The 13,546-nt window shown below is 48.4% G+C and overlaps 1 protein-coding gene and 1 long non-coding RNA gene across 14 annotated transcripts in view; one reads left to right on the top strand and one right to left on the bottom strand.

Moving 5' to 3' along the window:
- Window positions 1-441: 441 nt before the first annotated feature.
- The window catches only part of ZNF691 (zinc finger protein 691), an 83,022-nt gene continuing 69,917 nt past the window's right edge, over window positions 442-13,546 (top strand). For 9 of the 13 annotated variants that reach the window (XR_011377411.1, XR_011377410.1, XR_011377409.1 and 6 more), the window contains exon 1: window positions 3,101-5,425. Coding sequence is in view for 8 of the 13 variants with exons in the window: in XM_060306756.2 (XP_060162739.1) it covers window positions 4,645-5,425 (781 nt within the window). In the remaining 5 variants the exon portion in view is untranslated. Of the gene's footprint in view, window positions 503-3,100; window positions 6,371-13,546 lie in introns of those variants that run through there. The other 4 variants (XM_030867031.3, XM_070045419.1, XM_070045420.1 and 1 more) reach the window with 4 other exon arrangements.
- LOC132597995 (uncharacterized) overlaps window positions 2,809-13,546 on the bottom strand; it is a 43,440-nt gene continuing 32,702 nt past the window's right edge. Inside the window, exons 2-3 of the long non-coding RNA XR_009565592.1 lie at window positions 11,005-11,086; window positions 2,809-5,867 (exon numbers count right to left, since the gene is read on the bottom strand). This is a non-coding gene — a long non-coding RNA (uncharacterized lncRNA). The remainder of the gene's footprint in view (window positions 5,868-11,004; window positions 11,087-13,546) is intronic.

The following is a 13,546-nucleotide window of genomic DNA, read 5'->3' as shown; positions in this document are numbered from 1 at the left end:
ATTACCACCAGTGAGGCGCGGGACTCTGGCTTCGCGGGGTGTCTACAGGACCATCAACGGTCGCCAGCTCAGAGTAAACAAGCAGCTCTGAATTCATGACCCCTTGGAGGTCATGTAGGTTAGTTAGCGCTACATATTCTACAACTTCCCAGACCGGTGGCCCTGAACGTTGGGCTTTTAACGCCAGAGCCCAGAAGGAAATCCGACGACCTTAGAGGGAATCCAGTCTCCACCACTAAATTCTAAACTCAAATTTCTTCTCTGCGGCTACCATCTTCCACAGGACTACAACTCCCAGCAGGCCACGCCCGAGGCCAAAGCTTACTGGCGGCCCTGCCCGAGTTTCTTGCCTTGTGGCAGCCAGTATAGCCAATAGCAAGGAAGGGCAACCCTCAGGAACCAGTCCTGGAGAGGCAGGGCGGATCCTTTCAGGGTTCCGGTTCCGACTCCTTCCCCCGGCCACCCGAGGCGGTGCTGTCCCTGACCGTACGGCTGGAGCTAGGTTGGTCGGCGTCGGGCCCGGGGTAGCGGTTGCTGGGGGCGGGGGGGGGGGGGGCGCGCATGGCGTCGCGGGGAACTCTAAACGTGGCCCCTTCCCTCTCACCGGGCAGTTGGGGCTGTGGCTTTGCTCCCCGGACCCAGTGGGGAGCAAACGGGCCCCTGTGGTCCCTCCGCCCTAACTCCTGACCCCTTCCCCCGGCCTGCACGACCAGACTGCTGGCCCCAAACCACTACCTTCCCGCCCTTCTCTTGGCCTTTGAGTAGTCCAGCCCCGCTTCCACTGACCATACATTTGGGGTCAGCTTCTTTTCTCCCACCGCTCCGGCCCCAAGCCCGTCGGCAAGCCTGAACCCAGCTCCTGTGCTCTACAACGCTCGTGCCCTCAGACTCCGCCCCGCTGCACACGACCCGGCCTCTAGGGCCGGGTCCCCTGACCAGTCTCCTCGGACCCTCTGACTCTTTTGGTCCTTCTCTATCTCTCACCCCTTATCCACCCCCCCCTGTACAATTCCCAGTTCTTTAACACAGTTTCCCTGATCTTTCCAAGCTCCTCTCTCCCCTTCCTCCCCCGCCAGCTCTCGACTTGATCCCAAAGACCCCGAACTAAGGCCCTTCAGCCCGCTCTCCAGCTTGGCCTCTTCCCTCTAACCCAGGCCTTTGGCCTTCAGCATCAGTGATCAACAACCCCACCTTCTTGGCGCTAACTTCTTAGACTTGGCTCCTTTACCACTGCCTCAGTCCCTTCCACCTTTGGTCCTCCCTGTACCTCTGAGCCTCCTGGGAAGACAAGCCCCATGGGCCCCTTTCTCCTCTGAAATGTAATATGTAAGAGCCTCTTTACTTTACCTGCCACTGTCTTCTCAGTAGATGGTGGGCTCCCCATCTCACTAAGTCCCAACGTTGCTCACCCATCCTGCAAGTCGTAGCTCAAAGACCACCTTTTCCGTCAAGCTGCTCATCTCTGAGCTCTTCAGGGAGATATGCCTGTGTCATCAGAACTACCATGGCGCTGTTCCTTCTTTCCTTTCTTCCTTCCCTCTTTCTCTCCTCTTCCTCCGATACTGGTGTAGTGCTTAAAAGCACTGGCTTTGGAGTGATGGGCATGGCTCCCAGTTCTGCCACTCACTTGCTGTGTGCCCTTGGGCAAATTACGATTTCCCTGCTTCCACTGGAACTTAACCTTCTACACTGTATGAGTTTCTGGAGTTCATGGCCTATTTCACTGCACTGTACCATAAACTCTTTTAGGGTGGTGACTATAATCTTAAATCTTTTTGCTGTTTTTTGACCCAGCATTCAGCCGTGGGTAGAGTCGCAGCTTGGTATATTGTGGGTTCTCAGGATAGCAGGATTGGTAGTGAATGGAGGCCATGTAGCTCATTGCATAAAGACAGATGTTGGAGCCCTAGGTGGGATGGGCAGCGGTAGGAAGTAAATTAGATCATATCCATTCCCTTGTACTTAAAAAAAGTTTTGAGCACCAGGCCTTGTGCTGGAGAGATTGCCAGAATGACCCAGTCCCTGCCCTCAAGTTGCTTATAAACTAATAGTGGAAATAGACATGTAAACAGATAATTGCAAATCACTGTAAAAGCAAGTACAAGATTCTGTGGGTGCATAAAGGAGGAAGTGGGCAGGAATTAGGAGATTGTTAAGGAATAGTGGGTGAGAATAGACACAAGTAGGCATGAAATGGGTTCTGGAGACAGGCCCGGCCTTCACTCAGTTCGTTCAGCAGATATTTATTAAGGATCTACTAGGTATGACTGCCACTGCTGTAGGAGTTGGGGTTATATTAATGAATAAAGCAAAGAACCTGGCCCTCGCGGGACTTAGGTTTTGCAGGGGGAGGCCGATACTAAATAATAGACATAAAAAACATTGTTAGGAGTTGAGAAGTGCTGTGGGGCAGGGGAGACTGAGTGAAGGGGAAGGGGTCGTAATTTTTTAATTTATTTTTTTGGAGGGGTTGTAATTTTTAAAAGGATGGTCAGGAGACAGTGAATAAGTATCGGAATAAATTGTTCCTGATTTTTTTTTACATTTTTGAAGGTGAAGCAAGCCTGTTATTTTTCACATCACTTATCTAGATTCTTGAAAAAGCACTCTCTAATAGAGATTGGTAAATTATACTTCACCTCCTTTTGTTTTTTTTAATAGATCTTTATTGGAGTATAATTGCTTCACAATGCTGTGTTAGTTTCTGCTGTACACCAAAGTGAATCAGCCATATGCGTACATATGTCCTCATATCCCCTCCCTCTTGAGCCTCCCTCCCATCCTCCCTATCCCACCCCTCTAGGTCATTGCAAAGCACCGAGCTGATCTCCCTGTGCTATGATGCTGCTTCCCACTAGCTAACTATTTTACATTTGGTAGTGTATATATGTCAATGCTACTCTCACTTCGCCCCAGCTTCCCCGTCCCACCCCGTGTCCTCAAGTCCATTCTCTATGTCTACATCTTTATCCCTGCCCTGCTTTTAAATAAAGTTTTATGAAAACAGACACACCCAATCATTTACAGATTTTCTATGGCTGCTTTATGATACAATGGCAGAGTTGAGTAGCTGCAACAGAGATCCTATGGCCCCCAAAATTTACTAAACATATACTCTCTGGTCCTTTACAGAAAGTTTGCTGACCTCCCACTCCTTAAAGATTTAAGGTACTGTCCATATTTCACATTTTAGATTATATGTACTGTACCATTTTTTAATTGAATTTTTTTTGTTTCCCAACAAGATCATGTAAGGGATCTTTTTCATACTTGCCTTCTTCACAGGGCTAGCATGTAGCGTCTTCAACAGTTGTAGTAGCAGCTGTCATGTACTGAATGACTAGTACTGCCACACTTTACACTGGGCATATTATAGGCATTTTCTCTAACAAAGTCCTGCTGTGTCTGTTGGTATCACAATTTTAGTGATGTGGAAGTTGAGGCTCAGAGTGGTTGAGTAATTTGCAGAGTTGTAAGGACTGTATGTGTCACTATAGGGATCCAACCCTAAATTCAGTCGGTGTCCCTTCCATTACCAGACCCCACCTGGAGCAGTTATGAAGCTTTCATTTTCCATCATCAGTGCCCCATCATTGTGCTTCCCTCCCTCATCCCTTTGTTCATGTCACTCTGTACAGTATCTCCACCAGCCCATGCTGCCTTTTGAAATGCTGTTACTTCTTCAAGGTTCAGAGGAACTACCACTCTCCTCTTATCAGTACTTTCTTCCCCTCATTCCCTGTCCTTGGCTGTCAGAACTCAAAGGAGTCTGTGCAGCTTAGCAAGCATTTGCTGATGTTTGCATAAGTAGGCCCTGTGTTGGGCACTCTGTGTGTGGGGGGCAGGGAATGTGTGTTTGGGAGACTGTGTGTGGTGTGTGAGTATAGCTGGATGTGTGTATGGTGTGTAATTGGATAGCCATGAATGTGGCTCTGTGTGTGGGAGGGTTGTGTGTGGTATGTATGCGTGTGACTGTGTATGTGTGACTGCGTGATACGTATGTGTGTTGTGAGAGTGGCTGAGTGTGTTGGTATGTGAGTATGGCTGTGTGTGGTGTGAGTCTATGTGTGAGACTGTCTGTGTATGCACTGCTGTGTGTGGTGTTTGAGTGGAAGTGGGTACTGACCAATCAGAACAGACACAGCCTAGGCCCTCAGTGGGTCTTGGAGGACCCCGATGTTAAGCCTTTATTTGCTAGACTGTGGTGAGGTCTGGGGAAGGGAAGGAGTGTACACGTAAGAGGATTCAGAGCTGGGCCTTGTAACCGAGTAGGAGAGCCTCAAGAATTAGAGATTCTGTTCTCTTCATTTTGAAAACAGGCAAATAGGTGGATGCTTTTAAGGAAGGCTTTTCAGAAACGATTAAACATAATGGGAATTTCAGTTAACTTAACAGTTAGGCAGAAAAATCGAACGCATCCCCAAATGGAAGCTCCTTTACTTGTAGGTGAATTCGAGTCTAGACTGTGGTATTAAGAAAAGTGACATTGTGCACATCATACAAATATCTTTTGGGGCTGGACAAAGCTGAGGCCTTCTTTTTGCTCTGGTGGGTAGCTTTAAATATCTGTGGAAGTTTGTCACTTGACAGTAAGTAAAGGCATTCTATCCGAGTATTCCAGTTAATTGAGGTTATTTCTGACGGATGGTTCCAAAGGGATGGTGTATACCCAACCCTTCAACCAGGACGAAAGATTCCCTGGGGTCTGGCCTGACCCAAGGAATAAAGGTGTTGGCCATTTGTGTTCATTCTCAGGGTTCAGAGATGGGCAGTGAGAAGGAGCAGAGCCCAGAACGGCACCTGCCTGAGGAAGGGGAACGGGGTAATAAGCCATGGAGAGTGGATGACTCAGAGGGTTCTTGGATCCCAGATGGGGAGAAAGAGCATGGGCAAGCAAGCCTGCCAGAGGGGCCACAAGGGCTCTATCCAGAGAAGCCACCGCAGGACGTCACTGTCCCCGCTGGAGAGCCAGAGGACCTCTCTGCTCATCCGAGGCACGAGGCTGATGAGAAGCCCTTTATATGTGCCCAGTGTGGCAAAACCTTCAATAATACCTCCAACCTGAGAACACACCAGCGGATCCACACAGGCGAGAAACCCTACAAGTGTTCTGAGTGTGGCAAGAGCTTCTCGAGAAGCTCCAACCGCATCCGGCACGAGCGCATCCACCTGGAGGAGAAGCACTATAAGTGCCCCAACTGCGAGGAGAGCTTCCGGCGGCACTCGGACCTCACCACGCACCAGCAGGACCACCTGGGCAGGTGGCCCTTCCGCTGCGACATCTGCGGCAAGAGCTTCAGCCAGAGCTCGGCGCTGGCCGTGCACTACCGGACCCACCTGGAGCCGGCGCCCTACATCTGCTGCGAGTGCGGGAAGAGCTTCAGCAACAGCTCCAGCTTCGGCGTGCACCACCGCACCCACACAGGTGAGCGGCCCTATGAGTGTGCCGAGTGCGGGCGGACCTTCAGCGACATCTCCAACTTTGGGGCGCACCAGAGGACCCACAGGGGCGAGAAGCCCTACCGGTGCACGCTGTGCGGGAAGCACTTCTCCCGCAGCTCCAATCTCATCCGCCACCAGAAAACTCACCAGGGGGAGCAGGCTGGGAAAGATTCCAGCTGAAGAGGGCGAGGAAGAGAGAGAGCAGAGCCTGGGACCCCAACCTAGTGCAGAAAGATCTTTAGGATCTCCTGCTGCCCCCTTGACCTCAAGCCCTTCCTCCCACTTTGGAGAATGGTTTTCTGTTGCCTCTGAAGCCAGGATCTCCAGGAAGTCCTGAGAAGGGACTCTGAGTAAAAATCTTCACTTTTTTTCCAGGCCGATTTCTTGTGGTAGAAAGTCAGAGGACCCCGTCTTGGCTTCACCTCCTTGGGGTGAAAGAGAAATAAGGTAGGCTTAGGACATGCTCATATCATTTGGGCAACTGTCCCCTGGCCTTTGAGGAAGTACCTGTGAGGTGGGCATCACTGTCTGGAGGTCCTCTGTATAGTATGTGGACCGCTTAGGGCACACTGCGGTGGTCCACTAGTTCCCACCTGCTGTGCCTCAGCTGGGCTGGGAGGAGCAGGGGAGAAAGGGGCCCCCTTGGCCCAGAGAAGAGGTCTGAGGTCCTACTTTCGGAATGAAAGGGAAGCCCTCAAGGAGCCATGATCCAGGGACCCTCACACTCCCTCCTGTTTGTGACTTGTCACCCCCGCCCCAACGTGCATCTGTTTCCCCAGGGTTAGCAGTAAAAACCCTTTAATGAAAAGGACCCGTGTACTTATTTGGGGGCATCGAAGAAGTGGGGAGGTGGTTGCACCACAGCCACTCCGGAAGGGAGTTGAATTCCAAGAAAGAACGGGTGGCTGCTCTGAAAAGCAAAAGGAAGCAGCTGACTCTGAGGTCTGTGAGGAGGAAGGGGAAAGGGAAGGAAGTAATATTAACTGAGCATGCACTCTATGCCCTGCATTCTGCAGGTCACTTTCACATTCTTTATCTCATATAGTTGTCGAAGCAACCGCAAGGGAGTAAGATGAGGCAAGTGAGGAAAGGTGAAGTCACTCGCTGTGAAGTCGCACAGCAGGTATGTGGCGGAGCCAGAGTTCAGACCTGGGCCTCCCTTGATTCTGAGCTGATGCTCTTTCACTACATTCACCTTGCTGGCTTCTGAAGGAGGAGCCACTTAGGGGGCTGGCCTGGGACCAAGTGATTCCCTGTAAGTGGGAGTTAGTGTGGCCTCTTGATACAGCCCTGGACACTTTGCCCTGTGGGATGTCAGTGCCAAGCATGAGAACCTTTTCAACTTTAGATTGATTATTGATTGACACTTATTCGGTGCCTAGGAAAATGACAGTGACGGAATAGGGGGTGAAGGGTGGGACAAGATGAACCTAAGGTCTGCCCTTAGTAGCAGTAGTGCAGTTCCTAACTGAACTGCTCGTTAGGGATCGTGCCTGGCTTTCTGCCCTTCTGAAGGCCTGGCTCCACGTGGCAGTTTTCAGTGTTTTCTGCATGGAGGTTTAGTGTTCATCCAGATTTCCTCCAACAAATACAAAAGACCCCTCTCTATCTCTCTTGCCAATCTGGAGCCCTGCTCTTCCAGAGTGAGGGGCCCTCCTCATTTGTAGCCAGTTGGCAGAATGTGACTGGCACTGCTGATGACCTGACCTATCACATGGGATCTTGCCGCCTACCCAGGAAGGGATATGCCAGTCGTCATCCTATTCTCACAACAACCCTGTGAAGTAAGAATTACCCACATTTGACAGATGCAGAAACAGGCTTACATGGCAAGTCAGTGGCAGGGTCAGGAACCTAACCTACTTTACCCAAACCCAAAGCCTGTATTTTTTCTGACCATAAAAGACGACTTCCCAAACAATTCCCTGACATTTTGTAGGATCCTTTTCAGCTTACAAAGCACTTTTATTTCATATACATTTTCCTGCTCCTTGAAAATCTCCATACAAAATATTTTAAACATATAGTCACCCAACTTGCATGTATGAATTGCTCCCTAATAATAGAAGTTGCCAGGGGCTTCCCTGGAGGTCCAATGGTTAAGACTCCATGCTTCCGCTGCAGGGGGCACAGGTTCGATCCCTGGTTGAAGAACTAAGATCCCGCATGCCATGTTGCCAAAATAAATAAAACTTTAAAAAGTTGCCATCTAACACCTACTGAATGCCAGTTACTATACACCATCATTTCTGATCTCCATGACTAGTCTGCAAAGTAGTAGTATCCCCATTGTCAAGATAAGGAAATTCTGAGGGGTTAAATGACCTGACCTAATGGCCGAGCTGGGATTCCAATCAGGTGCCTCTGATTCCAAGGCCAGCTCTTCATTTTGCTCATTACCAAGCTAGGTCTGCTGTTCTCCTCTCAGTCTGGGGAGCTTGGTAATCCTTCCAGACCCAGAGCCTTAGTGACAACTGCTGTGATTCTTTTGGAGTCTGCTGCCAGTGAGACCCAGGACCTGCTTTGGTCTTGGGACATAACTTGCTGGCCGATCTCATTTGCCCTTTTTTGACCAAATTCATAGGCTAGGTTTTCTGTGTTGGTCCAGGCTATTGAGTCCTGACTAGTCCATTTATTCACCCTCTGACTTCCTTTTTTGCTAGCTTCCTTTGTTTTCTCCTTCATTCCCTTTTCCTCTTCCCTTTCTTCTCCCTTTCCTCTCCCCTTCTTTCCTTCCTTTCCTCTCCCCTTCTTTCCTCCCTCCCCACTTCCTTCCTCTCTCTCTTCCTCCTAGTTACTAGGAATACTGACAGTGAAGATGTGGCTCCCGTGTTCTCTGATGTGGGGTGGCTGTCAGGTTTCAACAGCAGGCAAACCTGGAAGGGTGGGGCCCTCGTCAACTCCCGGCACTTGATCCTGGTGTGGTGACCACCCACAGGCTCCCTGCCCTTAGCCTGAATTCAAATGAAGCCCTTTCCCTCCCATCAACCTTATGGCCTTCATGCAATTCAGTTCCACCCACCAACATTTATCACGTGGCTATTATGTGTCAGGAAGCAGGAGGTTCTCCCTGCCTCACCTAAGGGAGTTTTAACTGGATGCCCGGCAGGGTCCAGAACAGGGAAGGGAGGCTGGGGGTAGGCAGGGAGAAGGGAAAAGCTGTGCACACGTAGCCTATGTTCAGGCCCTCTTTCTTCCCTCTGCACTGGAGGAACTTGACCCCTGAACTCTCTCCCCCGTGATAGGAAAGGTACAAGGGACATCAGTACAGCCATAGGCAGAGCCCCTGGACCCCAACTTCTGTTGAAACAGGAAGTCATGCCTGGTCTCTTTCTGCTCTGAAAGTTCTGGGTTCCTTCTGCTATGAGATCCCAGATGAAAGGAGAGACCCACGTGCACCTTTACCCACAGGCCTTGCCGCCTACCATCCAATACTCGCTCCTTGGAATCAAGGCATTTCCCCAGAGTCTCTAGTCAACAGGGAGACATTAACCCATTACTGTTTGGGTAACATAACTTCTTTCCCATTCACTATCACAGTACAGTAGTGCAGGCAAATTACAGGATTGCTTTTGTCAGAGCCTGGAAGAGAGGCCTGGAGCCAGTCCTACACACGTCTGGGTATTGGAAAATAGTGATTATAACAGCATTTACTATTGAGCCTAATTTCTAAATCTTCACAATGCTGCAAGGTAATTATTGTTTCCATTTTGCAGATGATGAAATTGAGGTTCAGTTAGATCAAGTGACTTGCTCATTTAAGGTCACATGGCTACTAGGTGGCTCACCTGGGATTGTAACCAACCCAGGTCTCATACTAATGCCTTCTTAATGACCGCATGGTCGTTAAGCCTTGCTCCCTGGAGCCCCGCTCCCTGTCAGTTCCCGCTACTCCTTAGAGCGGTCCCATCCCAGAAGGATGTAGTTCTGTCACGTCTCTCTCATGGTTGTTTGGCTGGGCCTAGGAGTTGATGCTCCTGGGAAAGGTGGGGTGTACAGAGCCAAGGCAAAGCTGCTGAGGGTGAGGTCTGCTGGGGAGAAGTCTGGACAAGGACAGAGGGGTCAGCTGCAGCCCCGTGGAGCTCCTTCTTGTTCTCCCTCCACATAGGGCATCTCCAGGGCAGTGCAGAGTCCTGCTCTTGTCCCCAGGGTGTTTTGGGACCCGAGGACAAGCGAGGCTTGCTCTCCTTTCTCCTTATCCGACTCTGAGAAGCTGCAGGACTTTCTCTTCCCCCTGCCCTGTCCAGGGCCTCAACCTACTGGCCTGAGGCTCCCACCCTGGGTTTAATTTCCACCAATAATGCGCTCAAGTCCTGGGTTGAGACGCCAGACCAGGGTACAGCCCACAGAGCTCCTTCACCTGCAGTAGCGGGCTAGTGACAGGTGGGAGGGGGGGAGCCTCGCGGCCCCAGGTAGCTGTCCCCCTTGTAGGGGGTGGAAAATAACTGTCCCTTCACCCTTCAGAGTTCTTGGCTGAGACCCCTGTAACAGGAGACAGATTAACAAGAGAAAAACAAGTTTATTCATGTGTACACCTCACATATACCTGGGAGACACCCAGGGAAAATGAGTTAACTTGCCCAGGTGGCCTAAACCATCTTTAGCCAAATATGAAATAAAGAAAGGTGAGGGTGGGAGAGGAAGGCAGTTATGGGAAGTTACCAGGAAAAGCAGGGTAAACAAAGGTAAGGTTTGTTATGCAGATTAAGTCTCTGCCTTCTCCATTGATAACATTCTCTTAAGATTTAGTCGTCTCCTCCAAGTGCAGCGAGGTAGACACCCTTAACAAATGGAGATTTCCTTTATAAGCATAAATTTCCCTCTCAAAAAAGTAATTTCTACTCTGTTTTCCCAAGTTTCTCCCTTTGAGTGCAGGAGATTGGCACTTAAACCCAGAGTTCCAAGGCAGGATGATAGGTGTCATTACAGTTGTGCCCGGGGTGTGTGTGTGGGGGTGCTGTAGGAGCCCCGGGGAGGGCCCTAACCTGGCCTGTACTAGTCATTGGGCCTCAAAAGTGAGTAAGACACAGTCCTTCCTGCAAGGAACTCAGAGGAAGAGAAACTCCCTTCTGAACAAGGTGTTGGGGGAACACAGGTGGGATGGCTAACTCTGCAGGGGAGGAGAAGACAGAGAGGGATTGAATTTGGTCTTGGAGAATGAGTAAGTGTTTACTAGGTAAAGAAGAGGAAGGCTATTTCCGACGGAAGGGAAGCCTTAGTGTTTTAGGGAACGGCGAAACATCTGAGGTAGTGAAGATTGCCCTGTGTGGGGAGGAGATGAGGCTTGGTAGGTAGTTGGAGGCCGGGTCATGAAGGGTGTTGGATGCCAGGATAAAGAATTTCAGATTGTGGACAGTAGAGAATTTTAAAGCCGAGGGATGGCATGATCGCATTCACCCTCTAGGAAGAACACCAGGCTAGTGTGGAGTACGAACTAAAGGGGGCAAGTAAGTCGGGAACGTGTATGTAGAAGCCAGGTTCCAGCTGGGGCCTCCCAACCCACAGAGAGCTCTCTGATTGCCTCAGAGCCTTGCCAAAGCCACAGCACGGGAGAGTCCAAACCTGCCACAATTTCTGCAGATTCCTGGCCCTTAGGCTCTCATGGTCTCTTGCCTGAGGTTCCTGCGGTCTGCGCAGTCCTTCTCTGTGTTGACAAAAAAATTAATCAGTCGATCTAAGAAAGAAATGGAAAATTTTATTAGAGCCAAACTGGGTATTATGACGCGGAAACAGCCTCTCAGAAAGCTCTGGGAACTGTTCCACCCTGTTTAGAGGTCAAAGCTCAGTTATATAGGTTTCTGAGACAGAGGACTGTACATTAAGTGACGTATTATTGACAGTTTACACAATCCAGATCTACGTGTACAAAGCAAGTAGCAGGTCATGGGTCATCATGGGCCCTTACAAGATTAAGAAGGAACGTTATCTCCCAAGGAGCTACGACCCTTGATGAGATTAAGAAGGAATGTTATCTCCTAATGAGGTCTGGTTAGTGCAGGTGCACAACACACACTAAAGGGGAGGGAGGAGGAAAAAAGAAAAATGTTATTTAAATTTTTCTTGTTTTACCATAAAACATGAATTTTACTTCATCATCTGTTTTGTCCCCATTTGCCTTATCACAGAACTAAGCACCTTCATGGGTTCCCTGAGAAGTTCTGTCATACCAAGCATTTTGTGCATTTAGAATCCCTTGAAGAGATTGGGAATCTTGGGGAGAGGTCACATCATGGTGTGTGGCTAACTTGCTCTTCTTTTTTTTTTTAAAAAAAAGTTTATTTATTTATTTTGGCTGTGCTGGGTCTTAGTTGCGGCACGCGGGGTCTTCGTTGTGGCATGCGAAGGCATGAGAACTCATAGCTGCGACATGCGGACTCATAGTTGCAGCATGCAGGATCTAGTTCCCCAACCAGGGATTGAACCCGGGTCCCATGCATTGGGAGTGCAGAGTCTTACCCACTGGACCACAAGGGAAGTCCCTGCTCTTCTTTCTTCCCATCGCTGTCCTTACCCCTTCTCCCCCAGATTGCCACGGAAATTCCAGGTTGTTTTACTCTATCATAAAAAGCTGTTTAGTTTTCCTCAGCCTCTGATACTAATTTGTATACAAAAACACATCAAGGGGCTCAGCAGAACAAGGTCTCACCACTTAACGGTGGTACACCCACCCCAAAAAAAGCAGCTGTAAAAAACCCAAACAAATAAAATACCCTTGAAGATTTGCAAAGCATGTAAACATATTAAAGTTCAAGACAGTAGTGTGAGCACAAGTGGTTGTTTCCCCTTCCTTTTGAGACCTTCATTAAAATGACAGAATAGGAATGTAAACACATAACAGCAAAGAGAATGGCAGGGAAGAGGGGTGGCAAGTGTAGAGATTTCAACAAATTTCTAGAAGTAAATGACAGCACACTGGTTGCTCAGCAGAGTGGAGGAAGCCATAGCCCAGAAGGTAGGCAATGGGAGTGAAAGCCAGTCTTCCTGGCAAGATCCCAGAGAGGCTCTGAACTCATAACCAGCAAGTGCTGAGACAGACATGAAAAGTGGACCTAAAAACAAGGGCGTTTGTAGAAGGTCTGTCTATGCAGAAGCTTGTACCAGTCACCCCCTAACCCCTTTACCTTCAAAATGGAGAGTGATTGGCACTTACTTCCAGACAAGCAACACACACACACACACACACACACACACACACACACACAGCAAAACCAAGAAGGCTTATTCTATAGAAATCCAGTAAGTCCCCAGGAGAAATCTAGGGTGTTTAATGTGTTGACATCCCAGAATAAAACTTTTGTTATTGTGACATTTATAAACCCTCCCCGCACCCTTTCCCCCACCAATCACCCACACATTCACCCTACCTGCCTGCCAGAAAACCCTACTGCCAAAAGTCCTTCATGTTCTGTCTCAGGGAAACAGATACAGGGAAACAGAGGAAATATACAGCAACAGAAGACACCAGCTCAGTTACTAAGATTGTTGGTCTGTTATTCCATAAACATGCAACCAGGAGGACCAGAATTATAAAGACAACTAAAAGCGTAAGAGAGAGACAAGATAAACAGAATAAGTGACTCTAGACAACAGAAAGTTGTAATGGCACAGTAGAATCTTTTTTTAAAAATTGAGGTATAGTTGATTATAATATTATATGAGTTTCCAGTGTACAACATAGTGATTCAGAATTTTTATAGATTATACTTCATTTAAAGTTATTATAAAACATTAGTTATATTCTCTGTGCTCTACAATATATCCTTGTAGCTTATTTACTTTATACGTAGTAGTTAGTAACTTAATCCCCTATCCCTATCTTGCCCCTCCCTCTTCCCTCTCCCCACTGGTAACCGCTAGTTTGTTTTCAGTATCTGTGAGTCTGCTTCTGTTTTGTTATATTCATTCATTTGTGTTATTTTTTTAGATTTCACATATAAGGGATAACATACAGTATTTGATTTATTTCAGTAAGTATAATACCCTCTGAGTCCATCCATGTTGCTGCAAATGGCAAAATTTCATTCTTTATGGCTAATATTCCATTGTGTGTGTATATATATATATATATATATATATATATATACCACATCTTCTTTATCTATTC

Source organism: Globicephala melas, chromosome 1 (genome assembly GCF_963455315.2).
Source record: "Globicephala melas chromosome 1, mGloMel1.2, whole genome shotgun sequence".
Lineage (NCBI taxonomy): Eukaryota > Metazoa > Chordata > Mammalia > Artiodactyla > Delphinidae > Globicephala > Globicephala melas.
The sequence above is the reverse complement of the archived record's forward strand: the minus strand, read 5'-3'. Positions and strand labels throughout refer to the sequence as shown.